The 11,708-nt window shown below is 32.7% G+C and overlaps 2 protein-coding genes across 3 annotated transcripts; one reads left to right on the forward strand and one right to left on the reverse strand.

Annotated features, from left to right (window-relative positions):
• The first annotated feature begins 3,645 nt into the window (after positions 1-3,645).
• On the forward strand, positions 3,646-8,847 carry LOC109802587 (plasma membrane fusion protein). Its single transcript, XM_020364005.3, has 7 exons — positions 3,646-3,920; positions 4,011-4,118; positions 4,202-4,332; positions 5,396-5,496; positions 7,539-7,598; positions 8,177-8,330; positions 8,524-8,847. The coding sequence occupies exons 1-6, from the start codon at positions 3,737-3,739 to the stop codon at positions 8,259-8,261; spliced, it is 669 nt and encodes a 222-aa protein (XP_020219594.1). The 5' UTR covers positions 3,646-3,736; the 3' UTR covers positions 8,262-8,330; positions 8,524-8,847.
• A 326-nt stretch (positions 8,848-9,173) lies between these two features.
• On the reverse strand, positions 9,174-11,167 carry LOC109802032 (Leucine carboxyl methyltransferase). Of its 2 annotated transcripts, XM_020363228.3 has the most exons (3): positions 10,639-11,167; positions 9,818-10,075; positions 9,174-9,724 (listed from the first exon to the last, which is right to left on the reverse strand). In XM_020363228.3, exons 1-3 carry the CDS (start codon positions 11,009-11,011, stop codon positions 9,420-9,422), a joined length of 936 nt encoding a protein of 311 aa, XP_020218817.1. In that variant the 5' UTR covers positions 11,012-11,167; the 3' UTR covers positions 9,174-9,419. The 2 variants fall into 2 exon arrangements, with proteins under 2 accessions (XP_020218817.1, XP_020218816.1); XM_020363227.3 differs by having other exon boundaries at positions 9,293-10,075; positions 10,639-11,163.
• Between the last annotated feature and the right edge of the window lie 541 nt (positions 11,168-11,708).

Genomic DNA, 11,708 nt, shown 5'->3' on the forward strand with positions numbered 1-11,708 from the left:
ATCAAAAACCAACTCATCTTCAACATCGCCATCTTCATCCAAATCTCCCAATATTCATTCATTGATATCATCAATATCATCTAAAACAATAGGATCAACTACATCCCAACAATGAAATGTTCTTAAAGAGCTTAATTATATTTAATAATAGTCAAGTCTTAAAGCTTTTGGTGTTCAAGCCTATTTCTCTTTCTTGAGTGAATTTATAATAATTTTTTTAAACATGAATGTTAGTTAAGTTTTTCATTTTCAATGGTAAACTCAAATTTAAACTATTCAATTGTACATAAATATATTAACTTACGTGTTCAAAGGTACTCTAGTTACTCCTCCAACCCGGTGAGCTACAAGTCAAGCTTAGTACTTTAATGGCTATAATTTGCAATTGTGGTGAATGTCCTCCATACATCTTTCACCACTTAGTTGTAATACATTTCATATACAATGCATTAATATTATTATTATTTCACAAAATTATCAAATAGTCATAAAATTTATTAGTGAAGTTAAGACTTAAGAAAATTCTAACTTACCTTAAGTCATTTGACTCTTACTCTCATTGCTATAGGAATGCCAAACCTGCCTCCCACCCTCTTATATATGAACAATTAAGTATGAATGTTGTCTACAATGTCATCAATTTCAATAAGCCTAACAATACATTTGTAGAAGTCATCCACCACCTCATCATCATCATAATCAATTTTTGGGTTTCTAGAAAAAAAAAACTTGGGATTTAGATAATATCTTGCTACATGCAATGGATGATGAAGTTGGTAATCCCATTTTCTATTAATAGTTGCAAATATATCCTTATATTTTTCTTCATTGTGATTGAAAGAAATTTGAATTGCCTATTTGACCTTATCCATAGCCTCATAAATGTAACCCATGTGGTTTTTTTTCTTCATTATCCACAACTTCAACACACGTATAATTGGCCCCATAACCTTTAAAGAATAGGCAACATCAGTCCAAATTGAAGGCATAGGAACAACATTTATTTATTTCTTTCCCTTAGCTTCTCTGACTCCTTTTGACTGAAATCATTTGCCGGAAGTAAACAACATCCTTCTAAGATTGGCCTTTTGCTTAAGGAATGGAACTCTCAGTTCATGGTAGTTTGGCAGTTTTAAATGGGAACCATAGATACCAATAGTCTCAACCATTAATTTAAAACCTTTTGATTTGACAACATTAAATAGAATTTCATTCCTAAAAAAGAATTGGGCAATGTATTAAACCATTAAACCACCCTTGCTCTTGCTTGCTTATTATAAATATCATTTAAGATTGTTTGTCTCAAGGATTTACCTAATTTGATATTTTCTTTCAATTTTTTAGAAAAGTTCAAATCAAGATGACCTTTGACATTTGTAACCGTCATTTTGGCAATAAAAGTGCTTCACTTGATGTAGATGAAGTCTCTATAATCTTGCAACAACTTGGATGTCTTCTTCCTCTTCACTTTCTTGCATAGACTCCATATATACTTTATTGTCAATATTTTTGCTCTCATAAGCAATCTTCGTTTCTAATTTAAAATCCTCTAGTATTTTTCTACAAGCACATATATCTCCTCTCATTTGATTTTTTTGCTCTAATAATTCTTCCTATAGAGGGTTTTTTCTCTTGTATTTTTCACAGGTCACACTCTTCCTAGTGTTTTTGTCTTTTAAGTTTTTCCACTTCAAAAATACATCAATGTTATCATTGGTATAGGCTAAAAAATTTCTATTGAAGAACGTGTGGAACTAGGACTCTTTCTAACAACACTAGTCCCTAAGCTATAATTTTTTTGTTGATTAGCATTTGGTTGGGCCATGATTCTGTTGATCGCCAAAGAACCAAACTGTCCAAATAAAAAAAAATGAACGAAAAAAAAAAGAGAAAGAAAAGGAATAGATGAAAAGATGGAAGAGGAAAAAAGGAAAGGAAAAAAGGGAAGAGGAAAAAAAGGAAAGAAAAAAGAAGAAAAAAATAAAATAGGGAAAAAAACTTACTTTTTAAAAGAAGAAATAACTATTACAATTGTTGGAGAAATGTCAAAGATTCATCAAAGAAGACAAAAATCACCGAAGAAGAAGCAAATCATATGAGAAAGATAGGGAAAAAGGAAGTTAAGAGCTTATAGCAAAATATAAAGTGCATCACTTAATGGGTCAACATATAAAACCAATACAAACTATTTAACACTTAAATAAACAAAATTTCAAATGAAAGTATATACACTCATTTAATGAGGGTATTTTCATTTTTTTAACCGCTGTAAATCACTGCATCAGACCAAGATAGTGTTGCTTCGCTCCATTGCAACCTTGCCCACTCCAACCATTACACAAAATCACTCTGTTCCATGGTTTTTGTAGCATCATAAAGCCGTTTCACTTCGGTTTGCCACTATCTCGATTGCTTTGGCCGTTATTGATAACTATGGTAAGTGTGCTTGACTTTCAACAATTTAGAAATTGTTAACTTTCTAAAAAAATATATCAAAAAGTGTAAAGTAAGTTAATTTTTTTTATTTTTTTTTTATGTTGATTTGTATGGATACTCATTCACTCTAAAAATGCCTAAACATCTCAAAGAGAATTACTCATGAAAGTTCTGACCAATGAAGATTCTAACTAATGAAAAATTGATTGAAGTGTTACTTAGTGAAGGATTGAGTAATGCAATCGTTGAGACGTCAAATTTGATGAGCATTATAAATGTTATCATAGTAAGTGAATAAGTGTCATGGAATATAGTCATTGAGATGTTGAATCTAACAAATATTATAGTTAGGGATAACAAAACAACTTATACTCATAAACAAAACTCGTCGCGAATTATAAATGATTAATTAAATGGATATCTAATTAATAATAGAATGAAACAAACAGTAAGATGCTAATATATATAGATACTCACACTTTAAAATTATTAAAAAATTCTTTTAATTATATATAAAGTAATTTGATTTAATTTGTTTGAGTACAAATATATATGTCATAATTATTTTTTAATACAAATATATGTTACAAAATTATATTTTAATATACTATTTTTTTTTGAATTATTTATTTTTACTTTTGGTAACCATGTTATTAATATGAAGTATCCACCAATTTTGTTGATGACTAAGCTCTGTCAGAGAACCCTGACTAATCACTTTTAGTGGGATCTCTCTTCCCAACTACATTTTTTTTATACACAAGACTCAAGCTTGAGATTTTGCTTAAAAAGACCAAATCTAATATCAATCAAACCAATAACTTGTTAATTTTTCTTTTATATTCATTTTTTTATTATGTGACATTTTCTTATGTCAAAAGCAATTCATTATTAATTATTACCAACTACATAAATTAATTGTTGTACATTTGTTTTAGTTTAATTAAAGATTAAAGATTTTGAATTTTGTATATATACATGTGTATTAAATATTTTTAAAAAAATCACTCATCATATTTTTATTTAATTTAACTTGAATGAAATTATCTTAATTAATGGGATCGAACACTTCATATACTTATATTTATTTAAAGGTATCTCTAGTCAACGACCTACTAATTTTCCTTTTATAGTAGCATATAAAAATGTTTTTTAATATCTAAAAAAAAATATGAAAAAACGGTCTGTTTTCTTTTATATTGCACGTACACGAGAGCACGAAAAGAGAAACAATCCGACCCGAAAAAAAAACACCCGAACGAATCGCGGAAGGTAAGGTGAGCAAAATCAAGCAAGAACAATGCCATTGCCAACGGTCGTTTCCCCTTTCTCATCTTTCTCGGCCATCTTTACCGCGCGCTCTTCACTCCCTCCAAAACGCAACGTTTCCCCTTACCCCCTTTCCATTCTCTCTCGCAGAGACATTGCTCTGCTTTCCTTTCTCGCTCTCGCTCCACCTGCCTCCGCCATTGACTTTGGCATCTGTACGCACCACTCTTCTTCTACTTCCCCAACTACATTCTCTGTTTCTCCTTCTATTCGCCAAAACCCTAATTCCTGAAATTGTTGCGCAGCAGGACCGAAGAATTGGCTCAAAGAGCAGAAAAAGAAATCCTCTAAGTTCCTATTGGCACCCGTCGATGCCTCCCGCGAAATTCTTCGCTCTGCCTATCTCATGCTCAGTAAGTCTTTTCCCTTTTCTCGCTGCGTTCACGCCCACATGGCTTCTTATCTTAATCAGGTTTCGTTTTCATTCCCTCTGCAGCGGAATCCGACGCTACTTATACGGATGAGGATTTAGAGAAGATTCAGCAGCTCTTTGTATCCGCTGCTAGGGATTGCGTACCACAGGACCGGAATTCTTTCGTCACTTTCCAAGCCAACACCGGAGTAGAGGTTTGTGTTCGCCATTTGATCCCGTTCATAATTTGTTTTCTCGCTTGTTTCACTGATTAGGGTTTGAATGACATGATAAAAAAATAGAAATCGTCGACGGTTGTTGAGTGTAAATTTTCAAATGTGTACAAGTTCAACATAACAACGACTCGTAGGATCGGTTTTTTTTGAAAAATCTAAACTGAATTGAACAGTTTTATAAAGGTAGATTAAGTAGATTAGTTAATCGATCCATCTTTTATAAAGTGGATCAGTTTAGTTTTTTCAAAATATGAATCGATTCGGTACTGTGTAATTATCTATTTTTTACTCATATATGGATTGGTTTTTTTAAAAAACCAAACCGAACCAAACTGATCGACTTTGTAAAAATGGATCGGATAACTGAACCGGTTTTATAAAGTAGATCGATTCGGAATTTTTTTAAAAAAAGATCGGATTTTTCAATACAGATCGGATCAATTATAGATCGGTTCAGATCAATATAGATTTTTTGCATAGCCTTAACGACTCGTCTATTTTAAATAAATAGTACTTATATTTCTGACATCCGATCCTATCACACATGGACATATATGTTAAATTTGATATGATTTTTAAATTAATTATTATAAATATCATCAAATTTATCATAAATATGTTATTTATATTTAGGGTAAATTAGGTTTACATAGATAATGTACGAGGCTTGTGAATGAACATGTCAGCTACTGGCGGAAATTATTTGTCTACAAGGTTAATGAATACTTCACATAATAACATACTTGGTGACAAAAAAAATTATGTAAAAGTTTAACTTATTTTTATAAAAAAATAATAATTTAAAGGTCATTTCTAAGATAATTTTTTTATCAGTTGACTGTTATGAAAATCAAACTCTTATTATTATTGGATTATATGGATAGCTCTTTGGGGTATCAAATGATGGGTTTTAGGTTTCGTGTTCATCACGGGGAGGTGCTTTATTCTTCTTCATGTCCCTTTCTCCAAAAAAGCATGCTAGGTCAAGTGCAAGAATCATTTGGATTGAGACATAATTCACCTCCTCTGTTTTTTATGGCAGGTGTGCACATTTCGGTTGGTTGTGAAGAATGCAGCTTCATTGCTCGGAGATAAGGATCCTGTGAAGTTGAAAGCCGAAGCTTTGCTAGATAATCTTATAAGGTATCCAATTTCCAGCACCTGTGTCGTAGCTTTCTGCACCAACTTGTGTCCCTCAAATAGTCAAATCCTTTTAAAAGGAGGGATCTAATTATTTCAAGAATAAGTTTAGGTAGATTTACTAGGATCAAATCATTCTAAAAATAACTTTTGGTAAAGTTACTCCATTCAATAATTCATGATATATTTAAATTTTACCGATTCAACTGTTAAGTTAAAAAATTTTATTATATAAATCAAACATACAAATTTTTTAAATATTTGAAAACTATATGATACTTTTTTATATAGATTCAAATTAATATATAAAATATTTTTATGATTATCTGTCAATTTGAATTAATAAAACAAGTATTAAATAGTTTTCAAAATTTTAAAAAAATTGTAGACTTAATCTTTGTATTAAAAACTTTTAATTTAACGAATGAATTGTTAAAATTTAACACACACCATGAATTATTGAGTGAAGCAACTTTATCAAAAGTTACTCTTTCAGTAATTTGATTCCTCCTCATATATATATATATATATATATATATATATATATATATATTTATATATATTTATATATATATATATTTATATATTTATATATGTATGTATGTATGTGTGTATAAATGAATGGTTCACTTACTCCAAGAATAATTCTTGATAGACATACTTCATTTAGCAACTCATGTTTCACATAAAATTTTAATGGTCCTATAGTTAAATTAAAAGTTTTAATGTATAGATTAAATTTATAAATTTTTTAAGAAATTAAAATCTATATAATACTCCATTATATAGATTCAAATCATATAAAATGTTTTTATAATTATCCGTCAATTTGAATTAATGAAATGAAATATCAAATAATTTATAATTTTTTTAAAATTTGTACACATGATCAATGTATTAAAAAAATTTAATTTAATAGTTGGATTATTGGAATTTGATATAAAACATGAGTTATTGAGTAAAATAAATCCGTTAAAATTTATTCTTAGAGTAAGTAAATCCTTTTATTCTACTTTATTTGAGAATATTGCTATTTTTGAGAATACTGCATGTCTATTTCACACATACAAGCAAATCATTGTTTTGAACTTGAATAAACTGGCTGTTCCGAAACGACTTATTTTTGGTTCCATTTTGCAATATTCCTATTGTATTTCATGTTAAGTCTAGGTGTCCAGGCTGCTCTGTTGATATTTCGTTGTAGTGTAATAAAGTGAGCAGTCTAAAGTGCAATGTAGTGGCAAAATGATTTTCTTCCTTATGCATGATCATCAGGCATATTTTTTGTATCCAGCATCAGCATCATTCTTTGTGAACGGGAATCTTATACCCAACACTTTAGCTTATTTCATTATATATTAGGTACTCTTAGTGACTACTTATTCTTTTTAACTTGCTTTTTTTACCTTCCTTTATGATGCTGGACAAAGGCAGGTCCAGTATAATTATATTTTGGTCTTGATGATTGTGTTGAAGTTTCAGAATATCTATTTAGTAATTTTTGATAAATTTATGCCAATTCTGGTACAATTATGTTCCTAAGAGGATATTAATGAATATTTTAGAGGACTGTTTACTGGACAATCTTGTTTTATCATGCCTATAAAAGGAGATTTCTATTTTCAGTTATGAAAATTATTCAAGGGTTTTTCTTGTGTCATATGGTAACAGATAGAAATATATTATTCACAAAGCTTCACCTATTAGCTCAAGCTTTTAGGAGAGTTAGTCCTTCATATCAGAGCCTTTACATATTTGTGTATGTGTTTGGAGCCCAAGTGGTTCCTCGATGATGGGGCATGATAAAAATGTAATGAAGTTATTCATGAGCTTTTAGGAGAGTTAGTCCTTGACGATTGACAGTTGATAGTAAATTCCTTAGTTTCCATTCCGTCTTTTCACCTAAAGCCGTGTAGTTGATGGCATTCCACACTCCTTTTTCCTCCCTTTTAATACTCCTTTGAAATCTAAATCCATGTAGTTTACCATATTTGATTACATCTGATGATGAATGATTGCTTATCACATTACTTCTTATCATGCAGATCTTTCACCTCAATCAGTGGGCTGGCAAACAAAACTGACATTCGACTTGCATCAGATAGGTATCTCTTTGATAGTTGCTTACAGCAATATCTATGAAGACTTTTCTGAAAACCAGGAAACTGTGTTTGACTTTGACAAATACTAAATTTCTGAAAAGCAGCAGGCAAGCTGCTGGAATCTTCTGTATGTTGGATTTATAAGTGGATCATTCTCAAGATTTATTGATCTGTTTTAACAGTTCGAGTAAGATGTTCTTGCTTTTTGATTGAAAGAGGGCCTCATCCAATGTTTTCTGTAACCTGATTTTACTGCGTCTCTTTAAACTTGTTTATAAATGCTTGGAAGGATTTATAGATATGGATTCATTTATAAAAGTGTCGCTACCCTTATTTAATTATAGAGATCACTTTTATGCCTAAACACAAATATGGGTTTATATATTTGTTTTTCCTCTTGATTTATGCCTGGCTTGGTTTCCATTTTGTTTTTCCCTTTTTAAAGTGTTAAAGAGCTCAAGTTTTATCATTCTAAGTTATTGTTGGTTGTTTTAATTTATGATGCTCATATTACTATTCTGGTGTTTATTACCTTGATTATTGTATGGATGGCTTGCCTCTGAAATCATTTTTTTTTTCAGAACAAAGATAGCTGATGCTGTATCAAATACCATATCTTCTCTTGACAAATTTGAGCAGGGAATCAGGGATTGCCTTGAAATCTGACTGTATAGGAATCGGATAGCCTATACTACTTTTTGATGTGGAAAGTTGATCATTAAAAAACTCACGCAAGTATGTGCTTCTTTCTATATCCTTTGGTTCAGCATTTTATTATGCCTACTTTCCTATTTTATATTTTTTTTTTAATTACTGTCAATACTACCATAACGTGAATAGTTGAGTTTTAACTCTAAACTGTAAACCACCTTACTGTATGAACTGGACTTTGAGCTTTACTTTGCTAATACTTTCACCTGTTCGTCAGGGCTATTGGTGTAATCAGCAATTTTCTTTTAGCACCGCGGTGTGTGACTGCCGAGAATATCGAAATATGCTTTTGTCCTACTTAAGTTACTTGTTAGTTCTCAATCTAAAATCTGTAAGCACTCTGTCAAGAGTCAAGACGGATCTGATATTCTTTTTCAATGCATGCTCTTGTTGATAGCTTTATCCTTTTGATATTTACAGGGTATGTTCATAATTTGCAAATACTGAATATGTAATTAACTTTCGAGTCTCAAAATTTGAATATTTTTTCAGGTTCCTTTTTTTTAAAAAAAAAATTCTCTGAACGTTTCTTTCTTCTTGATTCGGTTTTATAGATTGAATATTGGTTATTACTCTGATTTATCATTTTTGTTTTGTTTAACGGATGTTGATTTGATTTATTTTAATCGTTGAAAGATACCAAAAATGGACTTTGTTAACCAAGCGGAAGGTTTATCGGTTCGGGGCTGGACTCTAGTGCAATGGTTGGTCCAAGGTTTTATTGTTTAATATTAATACTAATTAAAGTTATTAAAAACTGCATAGTTTATTTTCCAGCATTATTGTCATCATGTAACTGAAGAAAGTTGAATTCTTCCATTGTTTTTTTGGTAAAGAAAAGTTTGAATTCTTCCATTAAGAACTGGAAAGCGAAAAAAAGCTGAAATAATTACTTTAGTTCCTTAGGTTATTTATAGCTATTTACCCCCTCCAGCACTTCGCCGACGGTGTTGAAATTGTACGAGCGACACCATATGGGCCAACAATTGGTGGACGAAGTGGCAAATTAAAATTTGATATCTACTTTCCATGTGCTATTGTGCAATACAATTAATGAGGATGCATCTAGACAAGACTATGAGTAGACCTGAATTGCGGACAAGGTTATACGTATCAGGACTGAGTGATTGGCCCATTATGTGAAGCATTTTGATCTGGTGAACCTGAAGCCTCCACCAGGTACAATCGACAGCATGGCGTTCCATCGTCTGGATTGGTCTGTAATGATCTAGGCAAGCTGCGGAGCTTGTTGAAGAGATTTAACGGATCATTTAAGAGACCAAAATGTGCATCTGGGTCTCCAATTTGTGAAAGTTTTACATGAGTGAAGCCAATGGATGGCAAGAGATGGTCTGGCCAATCGCTGTAAAATTGGAAGGCTGAATTGGATAGTGTTGTTGACGGCTTATTCATGAAGTCTGCTAAGAGGACTGTGTGGGTTAGGGTGCATTTGTTAGCTAAAATCCTTAGCACTTGCATGGCGTGGGTTTGGGTGAGGTAGTAGAGTATACCTTCTAGAATCCAAACGGTGCTCTTCTGTGGCAAGTACCCTGCAATCTCAAGCTTTTCCATCCAGTCACTTTCTTTTATGTCAGCTGCTACTCTGGTTAAGGATTTGGCTTTGGACATAATAATATGCTGGGAGTCGAATGCTGAGTCCTTAGCCGCTTGTAAAATAGTGGTTTTTACATCCAAGACTTCTGGAAAGTCAACCTCAAACACATCGCTATCCTTCAAGCAACTCAAACGATATGCTCTCGTGTCCATTCCTACATTAAAAGTTCCAACTTTATCAATATATATCTTTTGCGCGGGAAAATTACGAATATATTATTCTTTTGGCATGTATCTCGCTGTTCATATTTTTTTACCCTCTTTTGGAGCCTGGTAATGAGGAATTTGCATTGCGAAGTAAGAAAAAGCGTGCTAGCAAAGATAAAAATATGGGCAGATGCACTGGGTTGTTATGTCATTATGTTTAGCTTCTGGGTAGATAGGTAGTGGTCCAAAAATGAATAGTGCTGATGTAAAGAATAGTTTGTCAAAATCAGGAAGTTGGCTTTTTGAAAAATATCTTGTAACATGATGAGATTGAAGCCGTAATGCACCCAAATGTCCTCAATTTTTTTGGCCGAGTGCTATTCTCTGAGACAACAGAATGGTAAAGTCGCATTTGACCAATATAATTTACTTATTCTGAGTTACCAAGCAGATTAGCAGCGAAAGTAAAGGTTGCTTAGCTTAGTTAGCTGATTATATGCCAATATTACTAAAAGAAAGATCAAAGGTTTTAGACAAAATTAATTTCATATGTAGTCAAGTGTTGACAGACCTGCACCAAGGAGAACAACTTGTGCTGCTCTTCCATTTGGGGAATTAAGGGCATCTTGTAGTCTAGAATCAAACCAAAGGGTTCGAACCGCAAGAATGACCCCAGAAATTTCACGAGCATTGCTGAGACGGTCTTTCTTGATCTTTTCATGGAGATTTTTCAAGTAAGTCTCCCCTGCCAGTAAGTCAGCGAGTGGATCATGGATAGCATGCTTCCACAGAGCCCTTCCCGCAGCAGTTTGACAAGCTGACCTTTGAAGGAAACCCCATTCTTTTTCAATAGTTGCATGGATTTCTCTAACAGCATCACTGTTCAACAAGTCTGGAAGCTTTAGCTCTTGGTCTTCAGGCAAGCCATTTACTTTATCTGACATGATTGTGTGTTACAGAAAATAAGAGTTTAAGAGGGTTTCTGAAGAAGATAATGCATGTTATTTATATATAGAGGAGTTTAAAGATAAGGAAAAGAGAACCACACACAAGCATGGATGCCTAAATTATATCCGGCGTCTTGCCTTAATGAAAGGCAAGGTAACAATGCAGTCCACGACTACCACAACGTACATATAACCCAACCCTCTCCTTTTTTCAAGTGCAAAAGTGACATTCTGTGGTTCCCACTTAAAATGACTAGTACTAGATCACTAGATGTGGCTGCCTCAACTTGGATAACAACAACTATGGACTCCACTAGGGGTGAGTATTAAACCGAGACCCGAATCGAACTCGAAAAACTCGATAAAAAATATTGTTTTTAGGTGGATTCGGGCGGGTCTTGTGGGTAAATCGGGTTAAAATTATGATTTTATACGGGTTATATTGGCGGGCTCGGTTTTGAATTTTTAAACCCGCTAAAAACCGAACCCAACCGAAAATGAGATAAGTTTAAATTTTTATTACTTTTGTATAACTAAACGACAATGGTCCAAAATCCCAAGCGTGTGGTTCAGCGGTAGGGGTTGATCCACGCTTAAGCAAGGTCAGGAGTTCGAATCCTGCCTTGTGTATGCAGTCGCGTTAAATCTTGGAGCCAGCTATCCCACGCCCTGGATACTCCAGGGACGAACCAAA

Source organism: Cajanus cajan, chromosome 4, assembly GCF_000230855.2.
Source record: "Cajanus cajan strain Asha chromosome 4, NIPB_CcT2T_4, whole genome shotgun sequence".
Classification (NCBI taxonomy): domain Eukaryota; kingdom Viridiplantae; phylum Streptophyta; class Magnoliopsida; order Fabales; family Fabaceae; genus Cajanus; species Cajanus cajan.

Bases quoted from the DNA above. Each gene is read 5' to 3' on its own strand.
- LOC109802587 (XM_020364005.3), top strand. From the start codon at position 3,737: ATGCCATTGCCAACGGTCGTTTCCCCTTTCTCATCTTTCTCGGCCATC. The intron at 4,119-4,201 runs GTAAGTCTTTTC...TTCCCTCTGCAG, and splicing joins CTCTGCCTATCTCATGCTCA to CGGAATCCGACGCTACTTAT. The intron at 7,599-8,176 runs GTATCTCTTTGA...TTTTTTTTTCAG, and splicing joins ATTCGACTTGCATCAGATAG to AACAAAGATAGCTGATGCTG.
- LOC109802032 (XM_020363227.3), bottom strand. From the start codon at position 11,011: ATGTCAGATAAAGTAAATGGCTTGCCTGAAGACCAAGAGCTAAAGCTT. The intron at 10,076-10,638 runs GTCTGTCAACAC...CTTTTAATGTAG, and splicing joins AGTTGTTCTCCTTGGTGCAG to GAATGGACACGAGAGCATAT.